General features: G+C 36.6%; 1 protein-coding gene across 1 annotated transcript in view; it reads left to right on the plus strand.

Annotated features, from left to right (window-relative positions):
* The first annotated feature begins 369 nt into the window (after positions 1-369).
* The window catches only part of LOC129004175 (dorsal-ventral patterning protein Sog-like), a 44460-nt gene continuing 24128 nt past the window's right edge, over positions 370-20701 (plus strand). Inside the window, exon 1 of the mRNA XM_054432632.1 lies at positions 370-514. Within this exon, the coding sequence (XP_054288607.1) occupies positions 397-514 (118 nt within the window). The 5' untranslated portion in view covers positions 370-396. The remainder of the gene's footprint in view (positions 515-20701) is intronic.

A 20701-nucleotide genomic window follows, 5' to 3' on the forward strand; every position in this document is an offset into this window, starting at 1 on the left:
CATCGAAGGTTCACTTAGTAAACAGGTTTGCTGCAGCGATAAGATGCTTTTTGTTGTGATAAGAGTTAATTACTGTTTACTGGCGTTGAGGACTATTGTTATATTTTGTGAATGGTTCTGACATTGATTACTTTTTGCAGGTGTGCTGCAACGGGGATATCATTGAGTTTAAATGACAATCAAGATGTCCTACATAATTTGTATTGATTACAGCCAATCACTGGATCCGAAAAGAGAATTTCATACAGGAACAACTGTTGCGCCCCGGTCCACCCCCTAGTTTAACCCCCCCCCCTCCCACATGGCGTGTAGCGTGTAGTGGTAGTGGAGTGAAGTAGTGTAGTCAGTGTCAGTCGCGCGATAGACGCGTTAGTGTTATGTGAGTGGAGTGCCACAATGTCAGTGAACAGAATCGTGATTGTAACCCTCGTAGTGGCTTGTATAGCCGGAGTGTCGTGCAGGAAACATTCACCCCTTCTAGGAGACGAGGCGGGTAGGAGGACACAGGCTGCAGGTAAATTAACACTATTTTACTATTTATTTTATTTTAGGTTAATTTTAAAAATTGTTTAGCTAAGTGGTTAATTTGATACAACGTTTTATTTAGGTGGCATTAATTAATTGAAGGTACAAGATTACTAGCTAATTTTTTGTGAGAATGACACAAACAAGTCAAAATAATTTATTACAACAATGTGTTTCGAGTTTAGATTATTAAAAATCTGTAAGAAAAGTGCTGAGGCCGAGTTTTAGTCCGGGTTTGTTCTTTCCTACTTACCATGTTTTTAGTAATTTATTTATGTGCAGAATTATTAGTTACTGTACTAGTTTATATTATATAGAGCTTATTTAAAAATCACGCAGGCTTCAGAAAAGTTACATTTTGTGTGAGAATGACAACCACTGCAAGTCAAAATAATGTATTGCACCAATCCGTGTTTGGATTATTAACAATCTAAGAAAAGTGCTTTGGTCGATTCTTATTCCGAATTTGTTATTTCTGACTTTTTATTATGTTTAACAATTAATCGATTTATGTGCAACATTATTTGTAACTGTACTTAATCATATAGCAAAATTACGCAGGATTCAAAAAATTATTTTGGATTAAAAATAAATGTTCATTGTAAGTAAATGTTAAAAATCGGAGAAGTACTTTCTGCACTAAAATTTATTGTTCCCATTAAAACTACTCAAGCTATTTATACAGGGTGTTCATTTGAAAACTTTCCATATCTGTTGTGTGCAAAGGTAAGGCTTTTAACACTTGTTTGTTCTCATTTCCCCCTAATTTGGACATGCCAAATCCAATAAAATTATTTTCAATTTCGAAAAATGCCCCAAAAGGGCCCAATTTGGGGGGTAGGGGTGCTTTTTGAGAAATTTTCAAATGTAAACATGGGTTGTGTGATACATCAATTTAAAGGTCTAATCACCCCGACTATTTTGGTGCAATAAAAATGTAATTATCTTTAACCGTATTTACAGGGTGGGTCAAAACGTTTTTAAAAAGGACTTTGAAGTTAAGTGCCGTATTACCCAAACTACTGAACGGAACAGCGCCAAATTTCTTTCCAAGCTTATTCTTGATCTACTCTTTAAGATAACTTGTAATAAGGGCATTTTCCATGTTATCTTCTAATTTTTAAAAAATCTCAAATTTTAAGAATAAAAGAAAGGTGAAAACTCAAAATTCTTAAATAGCAAGGTATAACAAATTTCATACCTTGTGAAAGGTCCTTTTTTAACAAAAATTTTACGTATTTAAGTTTTTTTTCTATCTCTTACCGTTTAAAAATTGCAGTAGAAAAACTGAATTTTCTATGGTAAAATTATAACTAGTTTTCTAACAAAACACATTGCACTTTGCTCAACGATGTATTATGATTAATTACAAATTGATCAACTACTTTTACTTGTGTCAGTTCATCTTGGACCCTTCATCCTGTTTTTTTCTCATTGGGAACTGAGCCAGTTTCAGAAATTTCTTAACCAAATCATTTACAGCTTTATGACTTAAGGTCTTACCTGGATATTTATTGTTAAACACTTTGCAATTATCCTGAAACACTTTTGTTCTGACCAATAAGTAAAAATAAAGTCTATTTTTTTAAGTGTACACCATATTCGATTAGATGCTACAGAAAATAGTACTTTTTGAAATTAGTACTACCGTTGACTAGTCAATGGTACTACAGAAAGCCGCCCACATGTAGGTTGTCCTCATCAGCTATAAGACTTGTTTTTCACAAATTAAAACGTAACGACTTGTTTGTCAATCAGGGTATCAATAATTATGAATTGTTTCCTTCAGTTAATGCACCATTAAATGTGTCTAGAGACGAATTTTGGCTGTTTTATTAGAAAACTAGTTACAATATTACTATGAAAAATTCAGTTTTTCTACTGCAATTTTTAAACGGTTAGAGATAGAAAGAAAACTTAAATACGTAAAATGTTTGTTAAAAAAGGACCTTTCACGTGGTATGAAATTTGTCATACCTTGCTATTTAAGAAGTTTGAGTTTTCACCTTTCTTTTATTCTTAAAATTTGAGATTTTTTAAAAATTAGAAGATAACATGGAAAATGCCCTTATTACAAGTTATCTTAAAGAGTAGATCAAGAATAAGCTTGGAAAGAAATTTGGCGCTGTTCCGTTCAGTAGTTTGGGTAATACGGCACTTAACTTCAAAGTCCTTTTTAAAAACGTTTTGACCCACCCTGTAAATACGGTTAAAGATAATTACATTTTTATTGCACCAAAATAGTCGGGGTGATTAGACCTTTAAATTGATGTATCACACAACCCATGTTTACATTTGAAAATTTCTCAAAAAGCACCCCTACCCCCCAAATTGGGCCCTTTTGGGGCATTTTTCGAAATTGAAAATAATTTTATTGGATTTGGCATGTCCAAATTAGGGGGAAATGAGAACAAACAAGTGTTAAAAGCCTTACCTTTGCACACAACAGATATGGAAAGTTTTCAAATGAACACCCTGTATATTACCCGTATTGAAAACTTTTTTAAATGGACAATGTTTACCGATAATTTAGTAGTATGCTTCATGAAATTAATTAATATTCTGTGTTTCAATAGTGGTTTTTTACTAAATTTGGAGGATTGTCACGCACAATTATAATTTGCTGTACTATTTTCACATGTATTGTAAAAACATTACTTTGGGTTTTTTAATATTGACAATAATTGTTAGGTGAGGCAAGTTACTTTACAAATCTGTTAGGTGAGGCTTGGTGAATACAAATCTACTTAAATACCCACTACATAAAATGTTGTAAATTTGTATTACTGTCATGTCGAAATGATTGGTCTTCTGCCCAGATAATTATTTTATTGGTCCATAGTTTTTCATTCTAGGAAATTTATGATTTGACTGAAGTCCTTCAATCAATACATAGGCTATCGCAATGTGTTAGTAAACAGCAAGCCCTGGTACGGAGTTACAACCAATTAAATTAATGACAAAATTTTAGTCACAGGAGGTTATAAAATAAACTTTTTTTAACTTTGTCATGTTTATTTGAGTTTAAATAAAAGTTAAAAATTATCAAAAATGCAAATATAATATATTAAATATAGTTGATATAAATATTGCTCTGTTACGCAAATAATCACAAACCTGATTTTCTAAGTACGGTCTGAATTAAAGGTTGGGATAATTTTGTTTACAAAAATTACTTCAATCAGTGAGAGACTGACAGCGTTTGTAATTAAATGCCAATTGGTTGTCTTATTAGCCTAACTGATTGTTTTGGCATGTGTAGGATTATATGTTGATTTTCTCTTCAATATTTAATGTCCATGGATTCTGATAGTCACACAATATTTTGCCTAAATTCCCGACGCTGGTCCCTGATGAATACTTAGGTATCCAAAATTCAAAATCGTTATGAGTTTAAACACATGATACTGCGACCATTCCTAAAAAAATATGTAAAATGTCACTGGCATTGAATCATAGAATAACAAAGTAAAATTATAAAAAATATATCCCCACAAACAATTATTTTCAACTCCCTAATTAAAAAGTAGGAATTACAAAATAACCCGTTACAAAAGATTTATTCAACAATGTTTGCTTTGAATAAACCCTTGACACTGGTCCATTTAGGTGGGATTTCTTGTAGCACCCAATGTCGTTTAACACGCACAACATGTTATTCAACAACACCTACGATAAATCTTGATTCCATAAATAGTTATAACGTTGTTTTGATTGACAAGTAGGCAGTTAAGAGGCGAGAAACCAAAGCCGAGAAGGCTGTGAATTGTTGCACATTTCTCACTCACGTTATCTGATGGGTCAACTTGTTTGTTAACACTTTGGTTTTCATTAACGTGCCAATGATAACAAGAGTTATCTATAGTAGGCACTTTTGATGTTCAGTTGAATCTGAATTGATTTTTGCATATGCAAAACCCCTTTAAGGGTTACAGTAGTTATTATTTAAGAGTTTTAATAGTTTAGTTGGTATTAGCTTTGTGTGTTTATAGGAGGGGGGGTACACCCGGCATCTAATATTAGTAAATAATATGTAGGTATAGTTCTGTAAATAGGATAATAAAAAATAGGGTAAATTAGGCTTAGTTATACAGAGTTTTAATACAAAAAAATACTGTCTTCGTTTTAATATTGTGTATCTTGTATCATTTTTGCCACTCAATTATTTAGTTTGATACTGGAATTTTTTACTTATTGCATTTGGCCAATAAGTACTTCGCGTACTATGTATTTCCTCTAATACTAGCATTCACATGTTTATTTGCGGATCATTTTGATACCATTTATAAGCACAACATCGTTTTGATATTATATAACGCTTATTTTTCAATGGGTGTGTATTATTATAAATCATCGTTAAAACTTAGTTACTTCATACTAAGCTAGATGTTTCAATAGAAAAAACCCCTATTTTCTTCCCTGAAGCAAACTTAAGTAGGTACTCATTAAAATTAATGATATTTAAAGACGAAATAAATATGTCAGTTTTAAGGGAATAATTTGGTGGAATTCTAACCAGGTATATTAAAATTTGCTTAGTCTGTAGGTTTGCTGCGGCGGAGGTATTTTTTCTTATTATGTATTAAGTCTAGTATTAAATATATATGAAAAAAAATCATTTTTTCTGTCCAGCACGTTTTCTCCGGCGAATTGTCATGAGAATAGGGTAGTCGGCACGCGGTAATCAATTTATTACCAGATCGTTGATATGCCACTGCCAGCTTGATGCACCAGTTGTGTATATTAATGTAGGTCCGATCTGACGTAGCCTACAGTTCCATTGATACCGCAGATATGGCTAGCGCCTTGTATGTAGATAGATAGGCCCTGACCCGTTCATTATCAACACCTTATCAACGCTAACTGCATTTCAACGGGAATAAACAAGTTTTTATTCAATTTTTATTAAAACTACCCACTATCTTTCTAAAAATAAACAGTACTTTCACTAGGAACTGTTGAAAAATCCCCAAGAATTGGTAATTGTTTATTCTTATATTTGGTTCATGGGTACATGGTGGTTATCTACACCAATCCATATATAAATCCCAAAGTAACCATGATTTTTTGAGAAAACTAAAAGTCACACCCCCATAAACCATATAGGCCTACAGTAGCCTACTTAAAATGTTCGTCATGACGAGAAACCTTGCGCAAAACTATCCATTATTTTATAAATTGCCTTGTAAGGTCGCAATTCCTTTCTAAAGATAACTTTCCATATATCTAATGTTAAAAATACGTCAGCTATACTTATTATTTGTATGCTATTCTTTTATTTTATTAAAATCATGTGTGATTATTTGTTTGTATTACTAAATTCTGTTTTGTTTATTTCAGCTTACTTAACCTTATCAATGTAATTTGTAACACGTGAAACTACATAGTTTTAATATGTCCAAATATAATATGTAAAAATTAGAAAAATGGAACGCTTTAAAACTAAAGTGAGTAAAATTAAATCCATTATAAATTCAGGCAGTTACTTGCGTAATTAAATCAACAATTATTTGTGTTTGATGGTAGTCTGTATATTTTTATCTGTATATTTTTATACGCTGAAGGAAATTTTAATGTATTTTTTTGTCTGGAATACAATAAGTGAATTTTTACAACGTAGCCGTTGTGGAACGCAAGGGCGTTACTGATTTCAGTATAGCTGACTTAACTATTGTTAATTAATTTGTCAATAAGCATTAGGCTTACTGGCTTTGGATAGTGCATGTAAATCGGCCATCTCAATAGATATTATACAATTATTGTCTAAAGCCTTTGGTTATGTGTGTTTCATGTTGGTGACATTTGAGTGTCAGAGTCGACTAAATATTTTTATCTCCTATAATATTTATTATACTTAGAGAGCTGAAGGTTTATTTGCGTATGAGTTAAGTTAAGTGTGTTAAGTTGTTTGCCAATAGTTTAACACTATTTAAACATTGCAAATATATATTTTTTTTATAAAATGATATTTTTAATACGATTGCTTACCCTATGTCATCAAAGTTTAAATATAATAGCTACACGTCGTAAAATCTATCCTAAAATAAACTAGAACTATTTATCCAACATCAGCTGACTCAACCTTAAACGTACGACAAACACGTCCAACTGACTTAAATTTGGCAGTATAGATGAGAAGGCAATGGAACACGTTAATACTTTAACTCGGGTACCGCCAGACCTAACCATTTCTGAAATGATTTGCTTAATAACATCAAATTTATTTGGTATATACAATTCCCCTTATCAGAAGGCATGCACTTGTGCCGTGTTGTTCTAAGTGTTATATAAAACTTCACTTGTCTCCTGAAGTTATCAATGCAGCTAGTTTGCGTCAAGAGCTTATAACTGGCGCCTTGTACGCTACAATCGACACTGTTCGAGATATCAGTTGGCTACTGTTTTTGTAGATGTAGTAACTTTCTTTGTAGATGTATGTTATTTTAGCTCATTTCCCTAGCTATTACCGTATGTGGCGCAGTTTTACTTTTTCATTTCGGAATGACGAAAAATCAACACTATTAGTTAATGTTTGTATACATGTATGTGTCCGTGAACTCGGTAATTCGAATAATTTTGGTCTGATTTTGATAACATTTGGCGTTAAGGTGTAGTTTGATGATCAGACACCAACTAGTTGAAGGTGTAGAACTTATAAACTGAATGAGTTCGCGAACCAGCAAGGTTATGGAAACTGAGTTTTAAATCCAACAAATTGGGGGTTTCAACTATTTACCCTTAAATCATAAAAGATTGTATTATGTTTTCATTATGACCATCATGTTTGTACTTTATCTCTGTCCCCCCTTTTTAGGGTCCTAAAAATCAAATAATTTTCCATTTTTTTATGGAGAAAAAGAAGAAGATTCTTTGAAGGTATAGTTTTGAAAGTGGAACTTCTGCCCTGAAGGTTCGGGTTCAGCTCTTAACAATCTCCTATAATTTATTCAATGCCTATAAATTTCAGCTTTGTGGAGTTGTGAACCAATGATCTCCCACTTTATGTGAATATCTGATAATACTCTCAGCTTGAAAAACTTTTTATATCGGTAATGTCTGCTACAATGTAAAGCCAAACTAGGTTATATCCATAGTGGCACGTCTCTACGATTTAACATGTTTACAAACTGGTTTATTCTAAATATTTCAACTAGGGCCATCATAGAAATATTGTCGGTACACGTGAAACTTAAAGAAACAAGTTAAGCAAGTACTATAAATACTAGTTTTCTATACCTAAACTGTATAACTTTATTTGCGGAAATATATTGATTGTAGTGTATTCAATCGACAACGGGTGTTCAAGGTGCGACCACGACAATCAAATCCATTACGTAAACCTTGGAAATTTCTCAAATACCGAACATTCGAGCGCCATATTTCACACGGTATCTGTCAGATAACCTTTACACAGCCGATATCTACATGTATATCAAAGTTCGCGCTGACAATACAGGAACAAGATAACTTTCCGAGGGTTTTCTCAATTATCTCTCTAGGTGGTACAAACGACTCGATGGCAAAAAACTGGGAAGGAATTTTTGTTGAAATGTGTTCAAGAGTTGAAAGGCGCGCGGCCTGAATGCAGGGAATCTTTCTCGGAAGGCAAAACACTGTAGAGATTATTAGTACATGCGCTCTTTTCTGTCATTAAGTAGCCAATTTAAAATATTCGTCTTTTACAAGGCTAGTTTACAAGGCTGTAAGAGAGGATTAGTTAAAAAAAGAATCTGTAAGCATCAGTAAAATCTAACTTATTACTCTACTCATTAACATGAAGAGATCATTCAACGACTTGGATTAAAAATACTATGTAATTTTCAACACCATAATTTTCCAGTTCTTTTGTATTGTTTTTCTTTTCTTCTGAGTCACTGCGAAAAACACGTAAGAAAACACTCGGTTAAGGTTGAAATATTAAGTATAACTATCAATTAAAACAAATTCCCCCACTGCAGCAAACCTGCAGACTAAGCGAATGTTTATTTGCCTGATTGGATTTTCACTAAAATAACTATTTTTTACATACTGTACCACAATTGATTTTTTAATATTGAATTCTGCCAATAGTGAAACATATTACCCTCTTCACGTGGTTGAAATGTGCAGAAGGTGCTAGGAGATTATTTAGCTGTTTTCCGTACTTCATAACATTTGAATAATTTTCTGGACCCGGCTCTACTTTTTCGTACTGAGGTAACCTTTGGCTCTATGATGCCAAGAAACCTGTAACCGAATGAACACCAGACCATTGGCATTGCATCGCGATGTTCGCTGCAATGTTCAGGCACTCCACGCCTCCGCACATCTTGGGTGTGAAGTCGATTCAATGGTAATCGCAGACCGAGGGGCGACGCTTTCTAAACCGTTCTCTGCGAGTGCGATGGTGCGAACCCACCAGACCCCCTCCTCTCATTGTTTTTCTCCTTAGATGAAAAATAAAATTTTGCAGTTGCTAACAGGTGTTTGAATCTTATACACTTATTATAGACGCGATGAGTATTATACACTCCGTTAAAACTCACTGAGATAAAATACAGTACAGAACGTGCAACGATTTAACAAATATCCTGTATAAGGTCCACATTTCTGCCCATTACCCACAATTTCTGAATTGGAATAACGTAACTAGATTACTCATTCTATTATAAAAATTCAAACCTGTCTTAAAACGTCATGCGAGGTCATATGTGACTGCGCAAAATAATGACGTATTTATTTTCGTAGGTTCGTGTTGTACAGTTTACCCTTACATTTTTTGTTTTATAATCGTGGCAAAGCAATAGTCTTCTTCTAAAGTAGTTTTGTTAAAAGTTTTCAAACAGTATTACATAGCCACTGACAAAACGTAAAGATCTAGTGTCAGTCAACATTCACTGGCAATGAAATTGTCTTCAGCCGATCGATAAGAATGGCAAACCTATGAGGGAGTATGTAGATTTGCCGCGACCTGATGTAAATTAGACTTATCTACACGAGATTCATCACGTACACAACACAGTTACGTAAATACCTCCGACACAGGGTATGAATATACACGTTACGTATCACATATACATGTACAGGGTGTTGTGATAGGCGCTGCCGGTGGCGAACAAACAGTGTAATTGGTCTATTAATTACAACGCACGATGGAACAAATAGGTCCAAACTGCGTCAATTACCTTCCCTTCGACGATTAATTGCCGTTTTCCTCTTCCCGCGGAATAAATTTCACTAACAAGCTTCTACGCGGCAATTCGGCTCCGTACTCCAGTCGTCCGGTCGTGTGGCCTTCATGATCACCGGGCGAGACGGCTACATGACCGCCGCGCCGGTACTTGTAAAAGGTTTCATGAATCAAACCAGAGCATTAGCGGGAGTTTCTATCATAACACTTCTGAAAGCTTTATAAGCTGCAACAATTCAATATGTGTTAGTCATGGAGCTGTAACTTAAGCATTTTACCAGACCGGGCACGAACTGGAAAACATTCAGAATAGGGTCAGAAAAAAGGTGTACTCCCACAACCAACATTTTCAAAGGGTTCCAAATTATTGTATCCGATCCACTACAAATATAACGAAAGTAACTTCTTGAAGTATTGACCGCCACCGATAGTCGCTCTAGGGACTGGGCGGCTGCGGATGGCGGATATGGTTGCGTATATGGCGTATGGTTGGCGTATGGCGCGACGGCACCATGTCAAGGGTTATCAGTGAGGCGCCGGCGCCCCGCCCCACCGACGCTGCCAACTGGGAAAGTATAAATTAGAATTAATCTTCTGTTTAATTGTCACGAGTTGTTCGATCGGATTGCCACACTGTAATTAATTATCCTTGTTTATTTTCGTAATCGAGGCGAAGTTCTACTAGACATTGTAGTGTGTTGTGTAACAGTTTGGAATTAATACGCTATGGTAGAACAGTAAAATAGTCCGAATGAAATAAATGCTGCGCAGTTTCTTGCCTTCTCTGCATGCTGAAGATGTCAGGAAGAGTTTTGTTGTTTATACTAAAACACATCATATGACATTAAAATAGGCTAATTGTTATGTAGCACGAATTAGAGTACCGGTGGTAGAATAAAAAAAATACGATTAATTATAAATGTATTGTGTGTACAAAATTACTAAATAGCATATAAAAAGTTAACTGCGTTATTTTTAAACCTTATGGTTATGGCTGAAAATCAGACAACGTCATGCAATATTACTTTTTTTTAGAAGGACAACAACCAGAAATAGTTATAATAGAATATTTCAAGTATAAAGGTTACTGCGTAGGAGATGGTAAATTGTGTGAATAAAGTGTCAATATCCTACGCATAATCACCAAGTTGATAAATCGACTTGTTAATCAAAAACGTTTGCTGAAATACATCTCGAAGCATGACGAAAACTTACAGTGATAGCCTATAATTTAATATTCACGACTGTACAAAGACGTAATTGTACAAAAGATCGTACAACTAGTATATATATATATGCAAACATTCTATCCTGAAATGCAACAAATCTGGCCTGCTGAACAGCTATTAGTAAAATTAAAAGTAAAAAATGAAATAACACCCCTACAAATAAATAATTTGCTAACGGTCATTCTAGTATTAGTGTGTCAATTTGTAAAGCTGCGTAGGTCTACTTCTCAAACTGTATTGTATAAAAATAGTTGTTTACAAGCTCACCACCCAAACAATATTTCACGAATGACACCCGACCGATTGTTTATTGTCAGGCCAATTTCCGCCCCTGCCCATGGAACTGTTTATTTTCAATTTCCTGCACCGCACATTGTGGCATTGTGCCGCTCAAAGCAGGACAGGTGTCGAGGTGTCGGATTTGGCGGGTGAATGCGGCGCCGCGGCGAGATTAGAGAAAGTTCGCTGTAATCCTCAGTCCAAGGGCCATCTGGAGGCTGAGGCCGGCTCCTAGGGGCTTCTTAGGCTCCAGGGTGGACGTGTAATACCTAGGGGGCGGTACCGAGGGGGAGACTTGCCACCCGAGGTCGTCAAGTGAGGAGGTACCGAGGAGGACCGACCATGTTGTAGGGTCATATGTTATAAGGTTGTCGAGGTCACTCACCATACTTAGACAATCTGTCTCGGTGTAGCGTTGTGCTGAACGAGACCTTATGTGCGCTGAGGTTCAACAGTCTGTTTTAAGTAACACATTAGATACTGGAGTGGAAGTCCCGTCTATCAACCAGCTGTGAAATATCTTTCATGAAAAGAGCGTAAATTAGCCACTCACAGGCTGCTGCGCTATCGAAATTATATTTTCTTCCTTAGCTTTTGTTCCTATTATATTGATATGGCATAAAACTTTATGTAGATATAATAAGTTTTCCTTTCAGTTAGGTTTTGTAAAGCAGTTTTTAACCCCGTTCACAAAATTTAGGAGGTTGTGTGTGAAGCAATCCCATCATTTCTACCTTACTCTACCTTAAAATAAAACAGCTAGACAGCTGTTAATAAGCTCAACCTGTCAATCAGCTGTGTAACGTACATTAAGAAAAAAAGTGGCGAGGAAACCTAGAAAAAAACGTCCTAAAAACCACCTAAATTTTGTGAACGGACCGAACGGACTATAGTCAATAGAAACCAGTCTTGTATCGCAGTACACTCTGTCGGTGTGTAACGGAATGTGATATCGAAATTAATAAGGTCTTCAAAGTCGAGGGATGAAAAATCAGTAACGTCTTTGCAACAGTACTCTAATGTCTCCAAAATTCGTATCAGGAGTCAGTGGCGTACTATATGGATTTCCCATGGTTGTAATGCTGTACATTTCGCAGGATTGATTATACTCATACATCTTCTAAACAAGATGGATGCACGCTTCAGACGGCGTCTAGTGATGCACATTGTCGGGGTCGACATCTGTCAGTCATCAGTTGATTGGTTGGTTGACCTCTGGTGCGAGTTGACTGTTGACAGCCAGTACAATAAATACTATAATGAATTAACATTTTCCTCTTGTACAAGCAACGTGGTTATATTGAGCTATAAACTTACAGGGAACAAGTGGAAGACTTTCATGAATGGTGTTTTTACTGTTTCCCCCTATACATCATGTATGCAGAAAGTATTTTTTCGTCAAAATTTTTGAGTTTTGTGTGTAGAAACCCGTTTTTTACCCCTCTGAACCCAAAAAAGTTTTTTTCGAAGTGATGTATTTGTGTGTGTATATGTTACACTCAATCTCCGAATTCGGACAATGTCCGAAATTTCTACCCACTCCGCGATGTGGACAGTGTGAAATACCCACGTCGCGGAGTGAGCATTTTATTCGGACATTGGCCGAAGTAAAATGCCCAGACCGCGTTGTGGGTAAATTGATTTACTCAAATGCCGAAGTCATTACGTTCTTCGGCGATTGAGCAAATCTTAAATACCCACAACGCGATGTGTGCAAGAGGGATTGCCCACGTCGGGTTGTGGGTATTTCTAGTTTGTGCAAACGCCGAATTTACGTTTAGACATGGCACCCCCATCATTTGCACTATCTGCGATTAGGATGGACGGATCTGCACCTGCATTGTGTTTTCGTTACCGTTTATGTTTTTTGTTTAGGTTGTCCTGTAGTGATACGCACGTGATCAAGTTAATATACGTTCAGTGATTACCTCTTTAGATATTGTTTTGGCCTGTCGAACGAGCCAATAAAGACGACAGAGGCCAATGTGGACGGGCAAAAAAGAGGTTAAAAGAGGTCGACAACCTCTTTAAAAAAACAAGGTTTTATTAGATGTGTTTGTAAGAAGAACTTTTTGAGTAAATCATATCAATGTATTACCGTAAGTAAAACGTAAAATGCAATTCTAAATTCCATGGCAGCACCATCTTGTGCCAATAACTAAAAGAAAGATTTAACAAGAACTGTGTGATAATCGGCGTTTTAAGGCTACTCCAAATTTTGTAAAGTGGAAAAACATAATTTCAATGTATGTGTAATGGACCTTTTTATATTTGTTCCTATTCGGTATTTTGCTGTTTTCTGGTATTTTATAAAATGCTATTTATACATTAAATAATTATAAACACAAACATAAATTGTATTTATTTTACCTAGTGATTGTGGATTTCATGTAGATTTATGGGTATACGGTGGTTGATAGAATACTAGTCAGCGTTTGCACAAACTAGAAATATCCACTACCCGACGTGGGCAATCACTTTTGCTCACATTGCGTTGTGGGTATTTTGAATTTGCTCAATCGCCGAAGAAGGTTTTGACTTCGGCGTTTGAGTAAATGAGTTTACCCACAACGCGGTCTTGGCATTTTGTTTCGGCCAATGTCCGAAATAAAATGCTCACTCCGCGACGTGGGTATTTCACACTATCCACATCGCGGAGTGGGTAGAAATTTCGGACATTGTCCGAATTCGGAGATTGAGTGTAACATATATACTGAGCTACAACCACTCCTGTGGTTAGGTTAGATTGAAATGTTGTATGTGGTACTAATCCATGGTATCTCCAGGTGTTCTATTTTTTTAATTTAGATTTTTATGGTTATTTCCCTATAAAAACCTATTAAATAACGGAAACATTTGATTTTTTAAACACGGCTCGATCGATTATGATTAACATCTGTCATACATAGCGCTTTTAAGTTACATCGAAATGATTAACCCATGAATCATTTTTCCATAAAAATCATAGTTCTCTCACTGCTTACCTATGATAAGGTTTGTTAACAAATCAATGGAAGAAAGTATGTGTCAGATTGCTGATACTGTATTTTCTTCTATGAGTAAAACATCAATCCCTCAAAATAATACGAATGTTGTTAAGATTTAAGGATTAAACGTGAGAAAGTACGTTCGATGGCATTAGCAATGAATTACTTATCAATTTTTTGTTGTAATGCTTTTGAAAAGTGGTTAATTCATAGTTAAGACACAAATTTTACAATATGTAGAAAATTAGATGTGATGAGATCAAAGGGTCGTCTTACTGAGTTGACTGAATTTAGGTGACTTTAAATTACTTTAACATCTATCTAGGTGTCTAAGGTAGGCATACTAAATGTAAAATGGCCATACATTCAAAACCCTCCGTTCAATCGGATCCAATAAAATCGACATCACGCCAACAAAATTAAAACTTTCTAGTAATGCTCAGGGTCGAGTTAACTCGTGAAAATCAGTACCTACACATGTTTGTTGTCTAATTATTTTGGGATTGTACCTGTAATTGGTGAAACAATAGACGACTCGAGCCCCGAATCTGGGCCCCAAGTCGTGCACGGTAGGGCTCGCCTTGTAGCCTACAATTATTGTGATCGTATCTTGAGATCACGGCGAGGCCCTGCTTCGTGTGTTGCTACTAACCCGACTGTGAACACGAATGTAACACTCCATGTGTTAGAATTTAATCGTCTTCAAAATGCATAAGTCTTCCAAGAAAGTCCATCAAAATTTGAATTACAAACTCAATGGGTTTTCTTCTCACTGCGATTCATCATAGTCGAAATTCGTCGTTTCCAATTGCAAGAATTCGATATTTATATGTAACATTTATATTTATTCTTTAAAATTAATTTTAGAATAGTTAAACAGAGTGGAACATATTGTGTTAATTTAATCTGTAAACCAAATAAAATGTCGAAAACGTGGTTGTTGGTACTGTATTCATTCACTTTGTCGGTAAACTGGCTTGTCGACATAGTGTCTTGTCGGCCAAGTTACTACGTATATTACCAGCAATGCCGAAATGATCCAAGCAAATCTCCATACTGCATCAATAATCCATCCCAACACTATAGTGATGACGTAGCTGATTATGAAAACATGCGAATTTGACACCGCGTGAACGTGTGAGAGTGTGACCTTATTTGAGTGTAGACACCACGTGTGACAATGCTTGTACGTACACAGTGACATTGTGTGTCATGTACCAATGTTATTATATTAGCTAGTGTATGACAGTGTGAGTTGGACACAGTGATGGGATGAGAGTAGTGGTAGTACTGATTACAGGTACATCTGTGCATTTGTAATACATTTTTAGAGTTTAACAGTGACAATGCTGCTACAGTGTGACAAGTTGTGTGCGTGTGATTGGAGTGGGACCGTGATGTTGCTAGTAAGAAAAAATTACAGTGAGACAATACTTATGTTAAACACATTTTCAGTGCTAGAGTGAGTACACGATTTTTTTGGCTTAGAGGGTCGTGGCATCATCACTTAGATATATCTATTGGTGGTTGGCGAGATTTGAACTCCATCCCTATACCACTAGACCAGCTCGCTCTCCAGAGTGTGACACAGTGGCAGTGTTGACACAGTGTCACAGCTAGAGTGTGATGACACTGCAGTGCGACACTGACCAGGGTCGGGCGGAAATGTCGGGTGTCACACCTTACAAGGCCCCGGGCCCAGAATAGCGCGACGCTGCGTAAATTGTGCGTAGCGGCCTTGCGTGTAGCGTCGCGACGACGGTGACGCGTCTCTCACACACTAACACACTCACGCACACACGCACCTGCCGCGCTTTATAATTGGTCTGGTAGAAAGACGACCCAGCTCCGACAAAACAACAACCTAAGTTTGCGGTTCCATCTTCAAAGTAATAGGTTGTGTTTGGAAAACTACTTTATTAAAAACATATCCATAATGGAGATTGCCTTTGTACCATCACATGTGGATTTATCTTTAAAAATCTGTCGATTTATCATTTATATTAATTTTGCAGTAGTTAAGCGATTGTAAAGGATAAGTTCCGGTGTTTATCTTTTGATACAAAATTAAATATCAATCACATAATTGAACATGAAATGGTCATGACATAGTGATCGTTATTGATTAAATTTAAAATCCTTTTGAAATGTCAAGGTAAAGTGTACCTACAATTTACTACACAAAAATAATGAATTTATAATATTAGTCACCAACTCACCAAATCATCGGTCGATGCATTTTCCTTTAATTGGGCGTTTCAGCTGCGCCTTCAATGTTTCAGCGGCAATTCAGGTACACGATCTTCGCCCACCACTGTGCACTGGGGTATAGCCTACGTACACCGGTAGGCCTATATGGGAGCCTGTACGTTCTCTATGGCATAAAAAATAATATCAAAGGTAATATGACCACTATGTAATCTATATCTATAAAAGAGGAACTATGTATGTATGTATGTGTGTGTGTATATACTTTATGGACTCCGAAACCGCTCGACAGATTGTAATGAAACTCTTAGGCATTATTAAGCATCTTTCGAGGATGGTTTGTGTGAAGTTTGGTGCAGATCCGTCAAAAGGGCTCTGTCCCAGAGGGTTTTAAGTGGGCCAAGTTTACTTTCACCAACTGTTTTGTAGGTTTGAATAATCACAACATTCTGTATTAGCATTAGTCATGATTTGAAATAGTGCCACAGTGTTTCTACAGAGTGCAGCACAGAAAACTATTTTACTTTTGAGTAAGTCCAAATGTATTTAGCCTCAATCGCAGCACACCTGTGCACTCAACAACGTTTAAATTCTCCAATGTTAAATATTAAAAACATAAAACCCTTTATCAAAGTATTATAAACAATAAAAGGGATGACAATTCCTTAATATTTTTCTCTTTCGTTCTATACCCACACAATCTAACATAAATTATTAAGTGAATAATAATCGTGCGTGCTATCTCGGGTATTCAAATGCCTCTCAATTTGTCATCAACCCACCACATTACTGTCATTAAAAGAAGGAAATCCAATAATGCTATTGCGAAACTTAAAGCCACCGAAGCTGTGCAACGTTACCAGTCTAACGATTAGAAAAATGACGTCAAAATTGATTTAAGCAAAAATTATTAGTGGTAGGTTTAAGGGAGAAATAGTCTTAATCCCAAGAATACTTACTGAATTACCCTCTGAATTTAAGCTACTACCATTTTCTTAGTGTCTTGCTTTCGCAATCACCATTATAAGGCACTAGGGCAATCCCTGACTATCCTCGGTTTAAATGTAGAAATGACATGCTTTTCACACAGACAGATATATTTTGTTAGCGCAGCAACGCGCGCCGGGTAACTACTAGTAAGCTTACTAAAAAGTAACAGTCGTAGGTGTCTGCAATAGCCAATGGCTGTTGTAATCCCTTCTAATAAATTGTTATCTTCTTGAAAATGATATCTACTATTCGGGGACTTGTGACACACTTCGTGATTGAAATAGTGGAGTTTCTGGTGGTTTGATTTGGTAACATTAGATTAGCTAAGTTCTTGACATGTGGGGAAATGATAGTGTTTTCTGTTATGTTTTATTGTATTTACTGTATGTACAATCCCGCACAGTTGGCCTCACTAGCCGGTGGTCTGTCTAGGCGGCGTGGTCGGCTCTCGGCTCGCTTCAGTTCTCTTACTAATGCCTCTCATTACTCTAGCTATTCTCGCATTCCTTTTTTCATCACCTTTGTATCATTAGGGGTCTTTAATTTATTGAACTATTCGCGCTGTTCCAACGAGACGGTGGAATTTTTATTGGGGAATTAAAATGTTTCAGATTAGCGTCGCCTTGCTGATTAACTGAAAGAATTTCGCTGAATAAAAGGGGATGTCCAACACGACATATTCCTGAAACCATGCAGGGTACAGTATGCGGTATTCTAGTGTTCGGTGGGGAGCTGGTCTAATGGTAGAGTGTGAGGCTTTGGTCACCAATGTCCTGGGTTCAAATCCCACCAATCACAAATGGATTTTAGCTATGTAATAATGTGACACCTATTATGTCTAGTTCGGAGTAATTTCTAAAACGGTTCCTAGATAGATCCTGGTGTCCTAGGGACTTAAGGGACATTTAGAGAAAAGAAAATATTTAAGTTATTATTTGGGAGTAACAACCACAATGGTTACAACGGTGTATGAAGTGTTTCGGCTTTAAAGGTCAAAAAATCTTAAACGATATTAAACCCGAATAGAGAGTTTGAAGGTAACATCACACGATTCGAGAACAACTAGCCTCACGACAGGCGCCACTATAGGAACTGAGATATGTTAATATCTTGATCCTTCCTTACTGGGAGCATCCTATATGGAAACACGCTCACAGCAACAAATGCTACACGAATACCTACTTTCGTTCCGTCCCTGACCGGCTCAACGTGACTGTGGCAACCAACCACAGTAAAATGTAACTGTAGAAGGTAAAAAGACGGGTAATCTGATTGGGAAAGGTCAGAGGGGCAAATAAAAGTCAATAAACTAGTAGAGATGTTTTTCAAAGGGGCTATTTTTAATGTATATATAATTTAAAAATTAATTTATTATGCTTGTCTGTAATAATGGATGGCAAAATAACTTACTACAATTTCTTTGTCTTCGTATAAAAGTGAGCGAATAAGTAATAATTCACAAAATTGTAATCAGTTTCTATGAAGTACGTTACATCAGATGAAAATCCCTCCAACACCTTGACATTCCCCAGTGCGTCACCATAGAAAAATACACCTTTTCCACTTAAAAACCTTACACGTGATTTAAAATCGCTAGAAAAACTCGAAACTCGACGCGCATACAGAATAAATAGTTAATCTGCAAATCTACTGACCGTTGTAGAAGATCGGCTAATGCTTTTTACGACAACCGCATTCCCTGACACAGTGAACTCTCTGCATGAATAAAACAAACATCGTTGCGGATAATTGCCGGTCTGACGTAAGGTGGCGCCTGGGTGAACGTCGCGCCGGCGTCCCGACCGCGCTGTGATAACCGCCGCCGTATCACGAGGACCCTCCTCCCCGCTCCAACGTTCGCTTCAACAGTCGCGACTCGCGAAACTTTTCACACGAGTTTGGACGTAAAAGATATGGGATGAGGAGGAAAACTTGCCTCATTGAAGATTCGTATTGGCCAATTTCAGAACACTGTGAGTTTTTGTTTGGTAAAAACTCAAAATTGAATCAAATTAAAATGTTGTACCACTTTGAATCTCCAACATGGACCGCCCAATAGTATTTACCTCTCCCAAATCCCCATAATGTACCGCACACTCGCACAGTATGTTTGACCCCTCCAAAACCCCCAATATGTACAGCACAGTATATTTTACCCCTCCAAAACCCCTAACATGTACCGCACAATATGTTTGACCCCTCCCAAACCCCCAACATGTATCGCACATTATGTTTGACCTCTCCAAAACCCCCAACTTGTACCGCACAGTATGATTGACCTCTCCCAAACCCCCCACATGTACCGCACAGTATGTTTTACCCCTCCCAAACCCCAAACATGTACCGCACAGAATGTTTGACCTCTCCCAAATCCCTCGCCTCCACGCCATGTAGGATCAGATCCCATTGACAGCGGGAGTGTAGTCTTTGTCTCTAAATCACATTGTGTGGAAATGTGCAGCGGCGCCTCCCTACATTCAATCGCGACTTGTAATTTCAATAAACACACTCGCTTTGCACGCTACACGCTTCAGACTAAACGTCGCGAGGTTGTCGAGTATGTGTTCCAATAAAAACACGAGCGCGGTACACGATGTGCTGCTTTTGAACGTGTCGCGGTAGAATAAATAGTTTTATGGACTAGTGGTTGTTTATATTGTCTCTATACCGTATGTATACTGTATACTGTATGTCGAACAATGAGATACATAATAATCTTGATTATTTAATTTATTGAAAAATCCAGCGTCTAAACGTTTTCAAAATAAAACGACTAGAAGATTTATCAAACTTTGTTCATAACGGATATCAACCTGTAGTGTTGTCATAAATTTTGGGGTTTCTTAATTGGAAAGTGTCCATTCAACTAACTCTCTCAGTGTGCTCTTCAGCTAACTGTTCTATAATATGGTATTTGGACTGGAGATAGAATTATTTTCAATCTGTAACAACATAAACCACAGATATTAACCTGGGATGGTGTTAAATGCATGTGAAGAGATATTCTCAGTTGTATATTTGCTTTAGCTTTTCCCTGTGTGATATAAAGACTCGTCTAGCTTGTTTATCAATCCTTTGCAATGTATAGACTAATTAATACGTCCAGATCGTTCATCACGATCCCCTCAACAATTAGCAGTTCTGACCTTCATACAAATGTCAATGGAAGGACAATGAGTTAGATGACTCGGTTGGCGTTCACATTGTCCTCCGTGACTCTATAGTCAATGTATATCTGAAAACACTATAAAATATTACAAACTTGCGAGTCAAGTATTGACCATACAACACAGATACGTCATCCTTATTGATCG

Source organism: Macrosteles quadrilineatus, unplaced genomic scaffold, assembly GCF_028750875.1.
Source record: "Macrosteles quadrilineatus isolate MER2022 unplaced genomic scaffold, UCM_ALF_1.0 Scaffold_9__3_contigs__length_116548681, whole genome shotgun sequence".
NCBI classification, from domain to species: domain Eukaryota; kingdom Metazoa; phylum Arthropoda; class Insecta; order Hemiptera; family Cicadellidae; genus Macrosteles; species Macrosteles quadrilineatus.